The sequence below is a fragment of the Trichosurus vulpecula genome, chromosome 7, assembly GCF_011100635.1.
Source record: "Trichosurus vulpecula isolate mTriVul1 chromosome 7, mTriVul1.pri, whole genome shotgun sequence".
Taxonomy (NCBI): Eukaryota; Metazoa; Chordata; class Mammalia; order Diprotodontia; family Phalangeridae; genus Trichosurus; species Trichosurus vulpecula.
The window spans coordinates 9,581,350-9,597,371 of NC_050579.1; the positions used below are offsets into that span (position 1 = coordinate 9,581,350).

The window sequence follows — 16,022 nt, forward strand, 5'->3', positions numbered from 1 at the left end:
CCTGAGACCACAGTTGGGGCTTGGCCAGCTTTACTGCCACATCCCAGGGTCAGCTATTCAAAGCAAGAGTAAGACCTCCCAAAACAGGCAGAGCAGGCCAGCCTGGAGAGCTCCATGCCAAACCTATCAGGTACTGGAAGAGAAAGCTGCAGGGGATGAAAAGCAGGGCTGCTCTGTTTACCTGGCAAAGCTCTTGTCCTCTGGGTTTTTTTTAAGTCCAGGATAAAAAAAATGTTTGTAAATAAACACAACGGAAAGACCAAAGTTTAAATCTCCAGATCTTTTTCATCCAAAGCCTGTCTAGCTGCATGGTTCAGCATTCTCTTAGATGTGGCTCCAGGTTCTCACCTGTCCCCATCTTTTAGGCATGGGACTTCACCCAGCTGCACCTGCCCTGACCACACCCAGTGTCCTCAGGGAGGCCACTCCCACAGCCCAGGGTCCAAGGCCATGCACTCGCTGTTACCTTCCAACAGTTCTTCAAAATCATCCACAAAGAATTCCTTCAAAGGAGGGCGCTTTGGTCTCTTTAAGGTATTTAAAAGCTGTTGAATTTTTGAAGACACTCTGCTATTCACTGGAACACCTATCAAAATTAAGAAGTAGAGAGAAAGGGTATCCCAAGAGGTGTGGCAGACCTTCTACCTGGGGGCAAACAAATGAAGCCCTTTGCCTGGAACCCTCTCCCTTCTCCCCCACCCAGCCCCAAACTCAGTCAGCAGGTCTCCACAGATTGCTCAGCACCTCTCCTGCCAAGGAAAGGGAGGACAACGACCCCATTGATGAGGATGCTGCTCAAAGGCTTTTTGGAAGAAAGCTCAGAGACTTTCCTTAAATGGTGGTCACACCCACCCTTGGACAGCAGATGAAGTTTCTGAAAAGAGCCAAAAGTCTTTGGAGCCCATGAGAGTGAGCTGGGGATTGGGCTTGGCAATTAAGTTTTTGGCCTTCAAAAAAGTACCATAATTGCAAAATAAGGAGATGGCTTTCCCTGCAAAGCTCATAATCACCCTTTAAAGATTTATCCCACTGTAATCAGACTTAACCAACAGACTCCTGAGTGTCTCAGGTTAGCTACAAGAAGGCCTTCAAGACCCAGGATCACTCAGACTCTTGCCAACTGCATAAACCAGTGGTTCATGGGTAAATCCCACCATTCTCTGGATGGAACAATGACATGGAAGCAAGTCCCCAGTCTGGCGGGAAACAAAAGCGATCTGTCACCCCAAAGCAACAAGAAGCCGTCTGTAAGCCAAGGTGAGCACTGGGCACCTGGGGGTGCTGTGTTTCTGTTCAGAGGACATGGACAGGGATCACAAAAACAAAGGCCTCACAGCATCCAACCTTCCACCCTCAAAAATCTACATTTGTAAAGCCACCTCCCAAAGCCCGTCCTTGATTCCAGGCTGGAAACCCAGGAGCGTTTACCATCAGCTGTCTCCAATATGCTGCTGCTATAGCCTCGAGGGACCCCTCTCACAGAGGCAACCTGTGGGCGCTCATGGGGGGGCAGTTCTACAAGGCCAGTGGTCACATCAGGAGGTGCAGGATGGTTATCTGTAACGGGAAAAGAAAGAAAAGAAATGCAGCCCCCTCTCCACTAGAGACCCCATCTGTCCTTCAGGAATCAAGGTCACAGCCTCCTGTCACCATCCGTGACACCATCACCATTCATGACACTGCTTCTAAACTTTGCTAGGTTAATCAGTTTTTCTAAAACAAAATTAACCCAATTAACAGTTTTACTGGGGGTGGGGGTGAGGATAGAGGTAGAGAGCAGACAGGGCAGACAGGTTGATTTCTATGGTTCCCTGAGAACAAATGACTGTGTGGTGGATGAGACTGGTGGGACCCTGGAGCACCCCAGGCCCCCAGCTTGGTTTTGAGGCCAGAGATGTGAGCGCCTTGCTTAAGGCCACTCAGGAAGGTGAGGAGAGAAATACCCTGATGTCCCAGCTCTCCGTGTGAGCACTCCAGGCACATTGGACAGCCCCCAGAAGATGAGGCCACAGGTGTAAAAGCAAGCACACACTGACCCTAGGAGAGGACCAGGAAGCTGTGGGGTCACGGAGCAGTCAGTCTCTTCCGCTGACTTATTTTGGGGGGACCTGCTTCCGTCTCCTCAAAGATTAGTACAAGGAAAAGACAACTCAGGTGAAAATGGAGGCTTCTGATCCAGAGTCCTGGCATTCCTTGTCTCTTTGGCTCAGTGGTTCTTCCATCTCCACGGGTTATGTGGAGCACAAACCCAAAGGGATGGAATGGTTGATCACAAGACGTTGGTGTGGAAAATGCCTAATGGAGTAGTGGAGTCTGAGACAGACTTGGAGGAGATAGCTGTCTGGGCCCTGAGCAGAAGGCAATCTCTTCCCAAAATGCTTTTCAAAGAGAAAGTCTTGGAGCACTGTCAGCTCTGTCTCCATCTGCTGCCCCTTGGCTAACTTCTCAAGTCCTCTGTGGCCCAACATCTGCCCACCAAACTTTCCGGAGTTCCTTCAAAGTCATTTCTTATGAGAAACAGGCTACACAGATCACTGAGAAAGAACTGTGCAAAATAACTCCCTGAAGTCCCCTGAATATCCCCCATGGCTGCAGGGTTGGCCCAACCAGTCAGGAGCAGGGCCAGGGGGACCCATGATTGGCAGAGCCAAGGTCTCTCTGACTTTGCCAGGGCCAGGACCAGGGCCATGGTGCTGGAGAGGGAGGGCTCTGGAAAGACCTCCACCCCTTCCTAAATACTTGAGCCTCTGGGCCACGGGGCTATCTGGCCCTTGTGCAGTTTGCTATAAAGCTGTGCTGGCAAAAGTGGAAAGAAACAGAAGGTTACAGGAAATCAAATGAAACATCTTCCTAACCCCTCGGTTCCAATCCTCGGGTGTTCTTCACAGACCGTGCCCCTTCAGTTACATAGCGCTCTTGAGTTTCTTGAAACTGGTAGGCAGGTGCTAACAGCATTTTTAAATGTATGTTTTGAGGCCCCTTTGCCAGTCAAAAGCAAGTCGGAAACACTGCAAAAGGCAGCGAGAATCATACACTGTGGGATTTTACCCAGAAGCAGAGATGGTACATAAAAGTCATCATAGGCTCCCAAAGAAGCATGTTCTCCCTAATGACCCTGGGCCTCCCTCCTGCCCCCAACAGTGTTAGCAGCACGGTGCACGGAGAGGAGAGGCACGTCACTAGACAAGGCTGGGGAGGCTGGCACCACTCTGTGCTACCCGCAGGGCCTTGGAAAAGTGGCTGCCATGCTCCGGCCTCATGGCCTGGCTAGTCCCTTCCAGCTCTCGCTCTGGGATACTATGACCAGTTCAGTCAGCTTGACCTCTACCACCTCTCACATGCTCTGGGCCCCCATCCCCTCTCCGGCCTCCTTCCACTGTCCTGTCCCCGCTGCCTCTGCTCTCCAAGGCAAGCATTCTTCCCACAGTGGTCAAATCATCTTCCTAATGGAGATGCCCTACTTCAAAGGCTTATGAGAGGGCCCTGTGGGAGGACAGGAGGAAGACCTTCCAGACACTGCCCCAAGGGGGAGAGGCTGCCTCAAGAAGGAGAAGGCTCCTGACCCAGGAGGCTTCAAGCAGAGGTCCATTGTCTACCTGGTGGACATAAGGTCATGGATATGGGAATCCTTGACTAAGCACGGTGTAAACCAGAGGCCTCCAAGCCTCCTTCCTCAGAGTCACGATTCAGGTGCTTGCTTCTAAGAGAGAGTGGCACCAAAGACCCTCACTGGGCCAGGCTCTGCCTCCATCTCGAGGCTTACATACTCTGTTCCAGACAAGCTCTGCTGATAGCTGGTCCCTAAGCAAGCCTCCCTGTCTCAGGCTGTGCGCCCCCCACCCCCACCCCAGCTCTGCCCTTCCAAAGCTCAGCTCACATGTTCTGGCCTCCTCCTCAAGAAGCCTTCCTGAGCCTTCTCAAATGGCCACTCCATTTTGTGCAAGTGGGCCTTCCCTCTCCGAACATAAGCACCAACATAAACCATGGCTGAAGACAGCCCTGAACACAGTAGGTGCCTAATAAATGTTTGCTGAATCAAATGAACTATACATATTTTAAAGCTCTAAGGATCTATGAAACGTAAGGGGAAAAAATTACTCCAAATGAGCAAGAGAAGGTGCATTTCTATGTCCCCGGTGATCAGGGATACCCCACATGGCCACCCAGGGTCAGGCCACTGGGGCAAAGGAACTGAAAAGTTTCAGATTTACCCTCCAGGAACAGTTCCACTTCTCCTCCCCCACACCCAACACCTGTTCACCTTGTCCCTCAACCTGTGATTCCCCACCTGACAGCTGGCAAGGGTGGCCCCTCCTGAGAAGGGCCGAGGAGCCCTAAGAGGAGAGGCTGGTGCATGTGGACTCGCTGGCTGCAGGACAACTCTGGAGCGGGCACAATCTGTGTGGCCTCTATCTCCACGTTCCCTACAAGATGTCTAAGCCCTGACTGCTATCAATTGGGTATGGAAATAGGTCCACAAAATAGGCCTGGCTCCCAGGTAGCACCCCCTGAGCGAAGGTGGCCATCACCACAGCCAATGGATGGTGACTCTGGACAAGGTGTCCCCAAGGCCTAGAAAGACCCGCCAATGGACTGTTTGGAGTGAGGCCAGCTGCCTGGGGAATCCCTCCCTCCTGCTCTCCTTCAGGGAGGTACCTTCCTGACATTCCCTGGAACTGGTAGCGCTTCTTCCTATGGGAAGCAAAAGGAGGGGCATCCAATGGAAACTGACTGGAGGATTCTCCTGGTAAAAGAGAAAGGCTTCCCTTCATAATGCAAAATGCTACAGCTCCATGATTTTCAGCAAGGAAAACCATGGATGGAGAGTGTGGCTACCTCAAAATACTCTCATTTCTAATCCAGCCAAACTTAAAACAATGGCTACTATAAAATTGCAAACTCTGCTCAGATTTTCCATTCAACAAAGATGCTGAAGCGAGGTCCCAAGTAGGCACCCCATGGCTGCTGCCTGGCTAAGTTCCTGGGACCCTCCTGAACAGCCGCTGCCAGGAAGAGAGCAGAAGGCCCCGGGTTGGGGACCAGGCTCTCCCGGATGCCTCCTCACTGTCCTGCAAGTCACTGGGGCTCCTCAGCCTCAGTTTCTACATTATTAAAATAAGGGGGTGAGCTTAGACATCTAGGTCATAAGGTCCCTCGGAGTTTTAAAAGTCTGTGATTCTAAGGGAAAAATATCCAGGTTATTCACTGGTGTCTCTGTGGCCCTGAGGCAGGGTCTATAATGCTGATGACACCTGCCCAAATCTTTCTTGGAGCACTTCTTATGAGAGCAAAGCGCTAAAGACATAGGGGGTGCCCAGGAAATGGCAGAACAAGGTGGGATGCACAGACACTCGAATGGGAACATCACTGTGCCACAAAACAACTAAGAGAAGGGATTCAGAGAACCATGGAGCATGCTGGAGAGAAAGGAAAGCAGAGGCAGGAGAACCATGAGCAGGATGATGATGGACATGAAACAGCACAGAATAAATGCAATGACCACCTGGGGACACCCAGACACAGGCTGCTGCTGCCTCCCTCCATGGGGCAAAAAGAAGGGGCTGGGGGAGGAATGGAGGCACACGGAAATCCCCAGGGGGGTGAGAAAGGGGGCCAGGGACACAGACTGTTTGGAGTCCAAGCCGATCTCAACATCCCTCCATGTTCAGGAACCAATAGACTCATTCTGGAGGGTTAAAGATCCATCTAACTTTTATTTCTTATCGTGAAATAAGACTCAGCCCATCATTGCTGGCCAGCTCCCTGACATTCTCACTGCAAGAACAGAGTGAGAGAGGGGATCAGGGAAGCAGGCAGGGGACGGCCCCAGCTTCTGTATTTAAGATTCTCATATTCAGTGACTAAACAGCAATAAATTTGTAAGGGGTGACATTAATGAAATGCCAGGAGTGTTGAAGAAGTCTCCTTTTGCCTAGGATCCAAAGGTTGTTTCCACATTTCCTACATGGCATTGTTACTTAATATTTAATTGAGATCTAGTAATGAATGCCAAGGGATTGTCCCAACGTACCAGAGGGGGAGCTAGCTCCCGACTACTGGGCTATGCAAGCACTGGTTAGAGCCCATTTGCACCCTTCACCGAAAGGGAAAGGGAACGTGTCTGGGAAAGATTTGGACAGAGAAGCCTCCTTAGATGACATATGTTGCTCCTGAAACCTCACAGCCCCTGCAGGGCCTGTCTGTGGGGGAACAACCTAGCATTTTGGAGAACTGCTCTCTCACTAAGGACTCCTGGTGTGATGGGTGTCCAGAGGCGGTTATTGTACTGACCTAGCTGAGCGTGGGCCATGAGATCTGCAAGCACTGTGGCGGCAGCGGCGGCGGCGGGAGCTGTATTGGAAGCGGCAGCAGGTTTCCCTCCCGGGTGGGATGAAGTGGAGGATGCGGAGGATGAGGTGGAGGAGCCCTGAATGACCCGATGAAGCCAGGGTTCTACGTTGGAATGGCTCTGGAACGGAGTGGAAGTGAGTCGCCCTTGCCGCCGGAGCGAGCCCTCATCTTCTGAGGCCGAGGATGTGTCTGTGATGGAAATAACCATGACAGGTATGTCATGCAGGGGTGAGCCAGGACGCTTGCTGTGGCCTCCCAGGCGCTGTCACTGGGATGAAGGAGCTTGGGCTCCTTCTAAGAGGACAATGCAGGCTGGCAGTAAAACTACCTCGGGGACAGAAGGCTACTGGGCTGGGAGACAAGGAGTCACCTTGGAAGTGCCCGAGTGTCCCTTAGGGCTTGAGGAATGTCTGCGCCAGTCTCCATGCTGAGGGACTGTTCAAGCCTCACAGAAAAGCCTGTTCTCCCTTAAAGGCCTGACCCTCTTCCACTTGGCAACTCAACAATTAAGACATTGATGCTATCAGTGATGCCACAGACAAGCCGATCGATGGCCCCAAATGGACGCAGCCCTGACTGCAGACTCTTTTGGCCTGGTCCTGCACAAAGCAAGCGAGAAGTCAGCTTTGGAGAAACTCGATTCCTTCCATCTCACGCTGTCCTACAACTGTCTGGCTGGTGCCCAGACCCCAAAAAGGCTCCGTGACTTATACTGGTAAGAACGTGTGCAATCCATCATAGGGAGATTTCGAATCAAAACAGCAAAAGCCAAAAGGCTGGGCTGGGGAACCTCCTGTGTCTAGGATACTCATCTGCCCAAAGCTATTCAAAAGAATTCAGATAGTAAGAGCGGTCTCAGTCCTCTGCCCACTAAATGAAGCGGGGTGCGGTAGGGTGGAGGGGACAGGGACCTTTAAAAGGCCCCTTGTTCCAGGAGGGCCGGCTTCTGGGAGGCATGAAACATTTCAGAAGTATCTGGCTCTCCCACAACAGCCCACATGGAGGCCCCCACACATGGACTGGCAAGTGACTCAAGGACCCTGAGCTCTGGTTGGGCGTGTCCAGAGGAGAGCTGGGCAGGGCAGGGGGCAGGTGAAACTGCTGGGGCCTGGCAGTGTCAGCAGCAGAAGCAGCCAAACCTGGGTAGAGTCATGCCCCAGAACGTGGCAGCTGCCCACAGGGTCTTAGTCAGGCAGTGAGTTCAAGCCCAGATTCCACGTCCAGTCTCCCAGCTAGTGCTGCTACTAAGAAAGCGTCCTCATCTGCCCCTGCTCCTTATTCCCAGGGATACGAGTTTAAAAACAAATCTCAGGGGCAGCTAGGTGGCGCAGTGAATAGAGCACCGGCCCGGAGTTAGGAGGACCTGAGTTCAAATCCAGCCTCAGACACTTGACCCACTTACCAGCTGTGTGACCCTGGGCAAGTCATTTAACCCCAATTACCCTGCCTTCTCCCCTCCGAAAAAAAAAATCCCAAAGAGGAAGGGAAAAAATGAATTGGCTTCAGGTCCAGACTTGAGCACAAACCCCCCCCCCACCCCGTGACTACCTCGAGGCCCAGGCCCCTTAAGCAGAGAAAAAGCCCAGCTACCCACCCCTGGGTGGGAGAGGACCACCCAACACACCACACCTTGCAGGCCTTCCCTCAGATGGAGGAGGCTCCCATGGATGCACATACACACACACACACACACACACCATATATATGCATACACATATGCATGTTCCCATACCCACATACACACATGCATACACAAACACACATGTGCAGGCACTCATACACGTATGCCATACACATGCACACACGCCCACATACCACAAACTCAGACACACTTGTGCGCACACACGTATGACATGCACCTTCTCCTACATGCACACATCTGTGCACACAAGAGTGCAACGTGCACACGTGTGCTTCACGCCTTCTACACATACACATGTTCACACACAAGGGTACAATGTGCACACGCACACTCCATACAAACACACGTGAGCAGTCATTCACACACATACATGCATGCCACATGCCTCATGCAGGTACACATGTTCACACACAGCGCAGAATACACTTATTCATGTACACCCACTCTCACACACGTGTGCACACACGGCACGTGCCTTCTCTCACATGGACACACACGAGGACACCAGAGCACCCACTCAGCTCACCCCACCAGTGGTCGCCAGAGGCCTGTTAGGTACCTGGAGGGGTGTAGGTCTCGACAGAGGAGTGCGCAAGGACAGAGCGCCTCTTGGAAGGCATGGGCATCTTCCTCTCTTTGTATTTGGCTAATGCAGCTTGTACGGCTTCGGTGTGGACATCTGCAGAGGAGACAGAGGGTCACCCAGGGCAGAATAAGGCCACTTTCTTCCACATGGCCTGCCCATGCAGCCTCCGGCCTCTTAGGGTGTGTTCAGTGTGGCATCACCATGTCCCCTAAGGCAGAGCAGGGAAGGGGGGATCCACATCCCTGGCCAAGGGTCAGACTGCAGGCCCCAGTCCTGCATACCCCATGACCACAGAGCCTCATATCTCTGTTCCCCTCCCTGAGGCCTCTCTACCTCGGGCCTCAGGGAGGCTGCCCAAGTGAAATAGGCCTTCCCCTTCCCCACCCCCCCAGCACACACCTGCTCACTGGAGCCAGAAACTGAGAATCTGCATCAGTCTCATCCTCACTGCTCTGACAGCAAGGGACACATAAGGCAGAGGGTGCCATTTCACCATCTGGGGGGATGCTATCTTCAAGTCATCTCTTCCACATCCCAATCAAATTTGGCATTTCATTTCCTACCACCATGCCTTTGCAACAGATGTGCCTGATGCCAGGAACACCTCTCCCCAGAATGGCTGGCTGCCCTCTGGGTTTGGCTGCAATGACATCTCCTCCAGGAGCCCCAGTCTGACCCCCATGGCTCCCCAAATGCTCTTCGTGTACTTCCCTGCTCAGCAGAATGGGAGCTCCTGGAGGGCAGGGGTTACTTTGTCTCCCCAGTGCCAGGCATGGCTGCTGGCCCTTGGTCTCTCTCCACACTGCACCCTTCATCACCTCTTTGCCCTTTCCTGATCTGCGCCTGAGAAGGGCCATGCATAGGGAAGCAGAAGCAGGCCTGGTCGAGCCAGTGGGAGCTGGCTGATGGCCTTGGCGAGGCCCAGGCACCTCCTCCTCCCAAAAGCATCTTTTCAGCCCCAAAGTGCTCTCCAGGCTACCACCTCTTCACGCATAGTGGGGAAGCCAAGTTTTCCAGAGGTACATGGACAGCTCTTTCCCCAGCTGTGCCACCGGCTGTACCCTCACTGCCCACTACCGTTCTCATCTGAGTCGTAGGAACCCAACTCAGTGGATGACGGGCCTGGGACAGGACCTCCAGCCCCAGCAAATCGTTGGGCCACAGAGGGCTTAAGGAGGTGACCACTGGCATCCACACCACCACGTAGACGACCCCTCCCAGTCGGCCTCCTCGCCTTGCCACCAGGGTGGAATGATAAAACACTCACAAACCCACAAGGGTCCAGCCACTTATGGCCCCTCTTCTTCTCCTACACACACGTGGGCATGTGCGCACCACATGCCCCTAGGCAGCCTGGTCAGAGTTAGAGTCCACCCCAGCAGGAGCAGCCATGCTTCAGACAGGCTGCTACATGTGCCGATGGGTGCCCCAATCACCATCCAGAAACCCACTGACACAGGCTGGGCTGGAAGGTGCCATCTCAAACTCTTTCCAGTGAACAGTCACGTGCAGACCCACCCCTCCCAGGCCCGATGCTGTCACGGAGAGTCAGGAGTCTTGGTTATGGAGGAGATGCTGCCGGTCTCTGTCCCAGGGCTAGCCAAGCCCTCTGCTCAGTGTCCTCTGACTAGGAAACAAAAGTCCACAGAGGTTGACTGTCATGCCTGACATCATTCAGCTGAGAGCGTCACAAAGTGCAGAAAGGACAAGGGACAGACCACAGGAGTGCCCCCTCTTCTGTGATACTGCTTAACTTTCCTGGGTGTCTCCTTTGGCACCTAAATCATCAGAGAGAAGGTCTCTGTCCTCCCTTGCAGGTGTCCCCTGGGGAGGCATGAGACTTCACCCAGAGGACCCAAGGAAAGAGCCGCTGGATGGTCATCGGAAGGGAGATGGACGCGTTTGGATGACTTGGTGGTTTTTGGTGCAGCAGTGACAAGACAAATCTCGGATTCTGCTAAGAAAAGCCTGGCCAGGATGTTACAGGACGGAGGGAAAAAGCAGTGTCTAGACCCAAAGAGGCCAGCCAGGAGACAGTGGCCCAGGAAGGGCGGGGCCCGGGAAGAAACCAATGGATGCACGGGAGCGACCTTTGAAAGGCAGCGCTGGCAAGCTCTCAGGACACACGGGCTGATGAGATCTTCTTGAGACAGGGCCACATGTGGACTTCCTGCATCATGTTTCCACTGTAGACAGGTCTGGAGAGAAAGCAGGTCTGGTCTACCCAGACTTCAACAAGTCATCCAAGGGCGTGTTGCACCCTCCTTCGGGAAGTGTGCTTGGCACTGTACCAATATCCTGATCAATGACTCAGAGAGAGTGGAGACGGCCTGCTCATCCAACCTGGAGGTGACCCAACCTGGGAGGAAGAGCAAATGCACCACGTGACAAAGATAAGACCCAAAAACCTTGCCTGAGCATGCAGCATCATGGCCTTGGGCTGTGAAGGGCACCTGGCCCCAGGGGCTGAGGGTCCCTCTGGCGTTCCTGAGTCAGATCACATTTGAACTACTGAGCTGGGGTTTGAAAGCAGCCAGAGGAGGAAGGATCACCAGCAAAATGATGGGCCATGAGCTCATGCCACGTGAGAACAGCCTGAATGACCTCGGTTTCAGCGGGACCAGAGAGTTATCTGTCTTCAAGGCACAATCAGACTGGCTCGGCTTGCCCCCAAAGGGCAGGAGGACAACCAGGGTACAGTAGTTGTGAACAGGCAGACTGAGGCTTTGTTTCATGGAAACCTTTCTCACAATGAGGGCTGTCCCAGGGGGCAAGGGGCTGCCCTCTCTCTGATGGTCTTCAAGCAGAGGAGGCCTGACCACTGTCCCCACTCATTGGAGATCCTGTCTCACTTCATTTCCATTACGTTGTTTTTATCAGACACAGAGATCTCAATGATGCCACTTTGGGTATTCTCAATCAAAGAAAACAGTTCACCAAAGAAACAGAGATTCTCCCCTGGAAAAAAGTAAACTCATTTCATCCTCGAAGCCCTGGGCCATGAGAACTTTCTTCAACCTCATATCCTTACGGAGGACAGTCCCTCTGGCCTGACCTCCCAATGGCCTAGTTCCTGAGTAACCAAGCCCATCATTTCCAATCTGCATTCACTTTAATTACTGTACAAGACCAAATGATCAATGATCTCATAGACCGACCAGCAGCAATGAAGGCAGGATGAATGAGCAAGGCCCAAGCTAGTCAGAGAGGAGCAGGAGTCCAGGTGGGCACATGCCAGGGAAGCCTCCAGGGGCTGTGCCAGGAGCAGGCCTCAGTATGCTCTCACCTCTGGTCGGGGGCTGCCCGATGGGAAGGGTCAGCCTTGGAGCCAATTCTGTAGTGGTCAGCGCACACAAAGAGAAGCTTAACAGAGCCCGAGTGACCAAACATGTGAGATGGGAGGCACAGATATGCCTCACCAAGCAACCCCTACAAGGATCTCTACGTCCTGCCTGCCAGCCACCTTCATGGGGCCCCAAATGCCTATAAATCCTCTCCTCAGACTGGGACGAGAGAAGATGAAGAAAGGCGAGCACCGCTACACAGCTCAGGGCAGCCCACCCCGGGACCCAAGCTGAAATCATGGCTCTGACACCTTAACACAAGTCACTCTGCTCTGGGGAGCGGGGACCAGGCGCCATGGTGCACAGAACCAGGACCTAGGGTCAGGAAGAATGGAGTTCAAATCCAGGCTCAGACCCTTACCAGCTATGTGACCAAGGACAGATCCCTGCCCTTCCCTCGCAGTTTCCTCATCTCTAAAATGGAGAGGATAGCAGCATTCCCCTCCCAAGGCTGTTAGGAGGAGCCAATGAGAGAAGAATGAATGAGAGAAGAGTTACAAAGCCCTTACACAGAGCCACAGGGTGGGTGCTATGTAAATGCTAGCTGTCACTGGCCAGTATTACTGTGATGAGGGAGCTACCTGGTGGCTAGGCTGTGCCAGTCAGTTCTCGGCTCAGTGGGCCAAGGCCTATGTCCATTCCGGATGGATCAGCCCCTCAATCCACAGAAACCAGGTTCCCACACAGTGAGACGGGCCCTAGCCCCCACTGTCCTTACCAGAGCGGAATCGCTCATCCCTCGCATTGGCGGAGCGTGCCTTTTGCTGTTTGGAGCTCGTGGCTGGAGTTTGCGAGGACCCTGGGACTCTGTTCTCTGCTTGTAGAGAGGGGTCTACACCTGAAAAAGAATCCCAGCACAGGTCAACATTCTCCAGTTAGCTTCAGATCCTCCTTTCATTTAAAACCATATGCCTTCTCCACACCTGCAACAATGGATGGAAAAAAGCCCAATGTTCCGGAAGGACAAACCACTGTCCTCACTGGGAACTGGGGGAACATCTGGGCAAGTCCCTGAATGGAGGCTAGGAACACTTCCCTGCCAGAAGAAGAGCGGATTTTCCCATTCGGTGGAATTTCCTATCTGTAGTCAAAGTGCCCCTTCCAGGAAAAAAAAAAATCCAACCTCGGGGTCCCAGGGAATTAAGAGTGTAGAACCAGAGGCATGAAACCTTGTCCAAGCACCAAGCTTCCTGACATTTTGAAATGGACTAATGGAAAATGAGAAAACTACAATGGACTAAATAGAAGCCAATGGTTCATGAGACAACAAGAAATATTAAAGCAAAGGCAAAAAGTTCTGAATGAAGCTAACAGGGCAGAGAGCCCCCTGCAGCAAAGTTATGCAGTAATGACCAATGATCCCATAATTAAATTATGATCATGAGAGAAGGCAGGAAAGTCTGCAGCCTATGGGGACTACATTTTATGTCAAGATAATGTTTCCACTCCTCTAAGGAGAATTGCTAGGAAGGGCAGGGCTGACCTCAAGCCTCCTGACATGTGCAGAGAGGACACAAGGAAATGATGAGGTGGTTCACGTGCACTGGCAAAGCTGTCCACCCAGGCCAACTCACTGCCTATCTGCTGCCACTGCCCGGCTTCCCCCACACTAGCCCTGGACCTCTTGAATTTGGGCAAGTGGATCTTTGGAGCTCCTGCCCCTGGGCCCAGCTTGGCTGACTAGAGATCCAAGCATGTGCAAACCAGCTCCCTGCCCCTGCTCCCCTGATATCTGCCAGCTCCTCTCACTTCAGATGGGCTTTCTCTTGTGCCCCTGACACCATTAAAAGGCAGACTCCTTAAAGCAGGGGCTGTTTCACTTTGTAGCTGCATTCCCAACGCTGAGCACAGTAAATACTGAAGAAATCAATTCTCTTTCCTTCAGTCAAAAGGAACATAAGGCGAAATTATTAGGCAGTGGACAGAGCAGGTCTGGAGTTAAAGGGTCAGCTGAAATTGTAAAAGGCCTTTCCAGGCCTCTCTTCAGAGCAGCGGACACATGACCCCTCCTCACTTTTGCTTGCAAAGCTTGTCATGAGGCACCCCGATAGGCCTGTCTGCCCAGCCCAATGTGGAATGTGGCTGAGGCAGGCCAAGGGTGGAGCCGGGGAAAGGCCACCCTCAACCATCCTCTGCTCCTCGCCACCACCCCCCCCCTTCCGAATTTGGAGAAAAATGATTCCTTCAGACAATTCCTTGGAGTCTTTTTCACCCTTCCATTTTAAAAAAACATAATAAAAACAAATTTTATTTTTTCATAAGAACAATTTTACTGTCAAGGTGAGTCAATGATATCAAATGAGTACTGTAATTTTCATTAAGAAAATTCTATTTCTTGGAAGAGCTGTCCACAGGTGATCTTAGAGTATGTATCAGCACCTTATCTGGAAACAACTTATGAAAGCAGAAGTCATGAGTTTCCTCTTTCTAGTAGGTGTATTCTTGGAGAGCCGGAGCCACAAAGAGTTAGCCCAAATTCTGCACACTGAACTCCTGGATGTTCCAGCAGTAAATGATAATTTGGCCTGCAATAAGGAGTGAATCCACCCTGGCAGGTGGCCAAGGAGCTCTGAAGAGTCTGGACACGCACTCTTCCAGGAGAGGAGGTTCTCCTCCCCTCTGGCTGGAGATTCTCCTGCTGGCGCAATCGCTGATACTGATGTTTCTGGTGCTGCTGCTCACCGGTGTTTCGCATGTGGGTGTCATGTTTAACAATATCCTGGCTCATTTTACCCATGTCCACCAACAATTGTAGGCTCTTCCCCAGATGAGTACTGCTGGCTAGACTGAGCAATTCGTGTTTCTCTGCCATGGCTGATTTCTTTTCTAGTTCCCACATTAGCACGTCAATCAGATGTGAATTTTTAATTCTAATCAGCACTTCTTCAAATGTGTGCTCAAAGGCGATGCTTGTCTTTGTCAGTGCTTCAGGAGAGACATCTTTCTCTTGACACACTTCCAGCTAAGGAGTCAGCCTGCATGCCTTCAATGATAGAGACCCTTGAGCAGTTTTTATGGGATCATGAGAAGTACAGACTCTTCAGTTGCATGTTGGTAACTGAATTGGGAATCCAGGAGAGCAGGGTGACAGAAGAGCCACAGTACCACTGGTACCAACCAACTCAAAGATGATCATGTGACGAAGACTGCGCATCATCTCCATCTGATACTGGACTTCATCAAAATCAGCATCATCCTCTGTGTGTTTGGAAAGGGAAAACAACTGGTGATTTCAAGCCTGTCTTCCACCACCAGACCCTAAAGTACTCCCTGGACAACTTCATTCCCCTGTCCTCTTTCTTGGTAATGTCTAATTATTTTCAAAACAATTCTGTGCTTGCTTCATGGCCGAATCTCCCGAGTTTCCTTTGCCTTTTACTTTGCTGGAGGCTGCACCTGTTGTAGAAGTCAAACGGGTGGAGCCAGAGGCGGTACCTTCTTGAGGGGACTCCATCTTAGTGGAAGAGCTTCAGCCTTCTCTTACAGGAGGCACCAGCAAAGCCCCAAATTCACACACCTAGAAGTTCAGTGCGCTATAGCCAATGGCAACAACCATTCTTCCAATTTAGGAGGGAGAATTCTGCCAATGGGCCCATTTGAAAGGAGGCTCTTTCTAGTTGGGTAACTTGAGAGGGCTGGCTGGACAAGAAGGGGCCAGTGGGTGGCGGGGGCAAGTCAGAGCTGCCGCAGGACTAGACGAGGCAAAGAAACCCCAAGGCCGGGGCAGACCCCAGAACATCAGCAGAGAAGGCTGGCTAGTTTCACTCACTATGGATGAGCAACAGCCTGGCCCAGTATGCTGACCAGCAAGACCTGGGTTCAAATTCTACCTCAGGCACTTGCTAGCTGGGTGACCTCGTGACCTTGGGCAAACCACTCAATCTTAAGCTTAATCTTAATCTTAAGTTTTCTCATCTGTAAAATGGGACCATTTGCTGTGAGGATTGCCTGAGATAACTTATCTCCAAATGCCAGTTTGACATTTCAAAGGGATCTTTGCAGAGGCTTCTTAAACTCAAGAAGTCCTTATCTTCACCCTGGAGCAATCCCTCTTCCACACTCACTACATCCTTCAGTCTCCAGGTTCACAGGCTTGGGT

The 16,022-nt window shown here is 52.0% G+C and overlaps 1 protein-coding gene and 1 pseudogene across 3 annotated transcripts in view; both read right to left on the reverse strand.

The window, feature by feature from the left end:
* The window catches only part of DIP2A (disco interacting protein 2 homolog A), a 117,499-nt gene that overhangs the window by 55,680 nt on the left and 45,797 nt on the right, over positions 1-16,022 (reverse strand). Inside the window, exons 3-7 of one of the 3 annotated variants that reach the window (XM_036766992.1) lie at positions 12,642-12,761; positions 8,553-8,672; positions 6,292-6,540; positions 1,429-1,557; positions 467-586 (exon numbers count right to left, since the gene is read on the reverse strand). In XM_036766992.1, the coding sequence (XP_036622887.1) occupies positions 467-586; positions 1,429-1,557; positions 6,292-6,540; positions 8,553-8,672; positions 12,642-12,761 (738 nt within the window). Of the gene's footprint in view, positions 1-466; positions 587-1,428; positions 1,558-6,291; positions 6,541-8,552; positions 8,673-12,641; positions 12,762-16,022 lie in introns of those variants that run through there. The other 2 variants (XM_036766994.1, XM_036766993.1) reach the window with 2 other exon arrangements.
* On the reverse strand, positions 14,351-15,377 carry LOC118856389 (annotated as a pseudogene).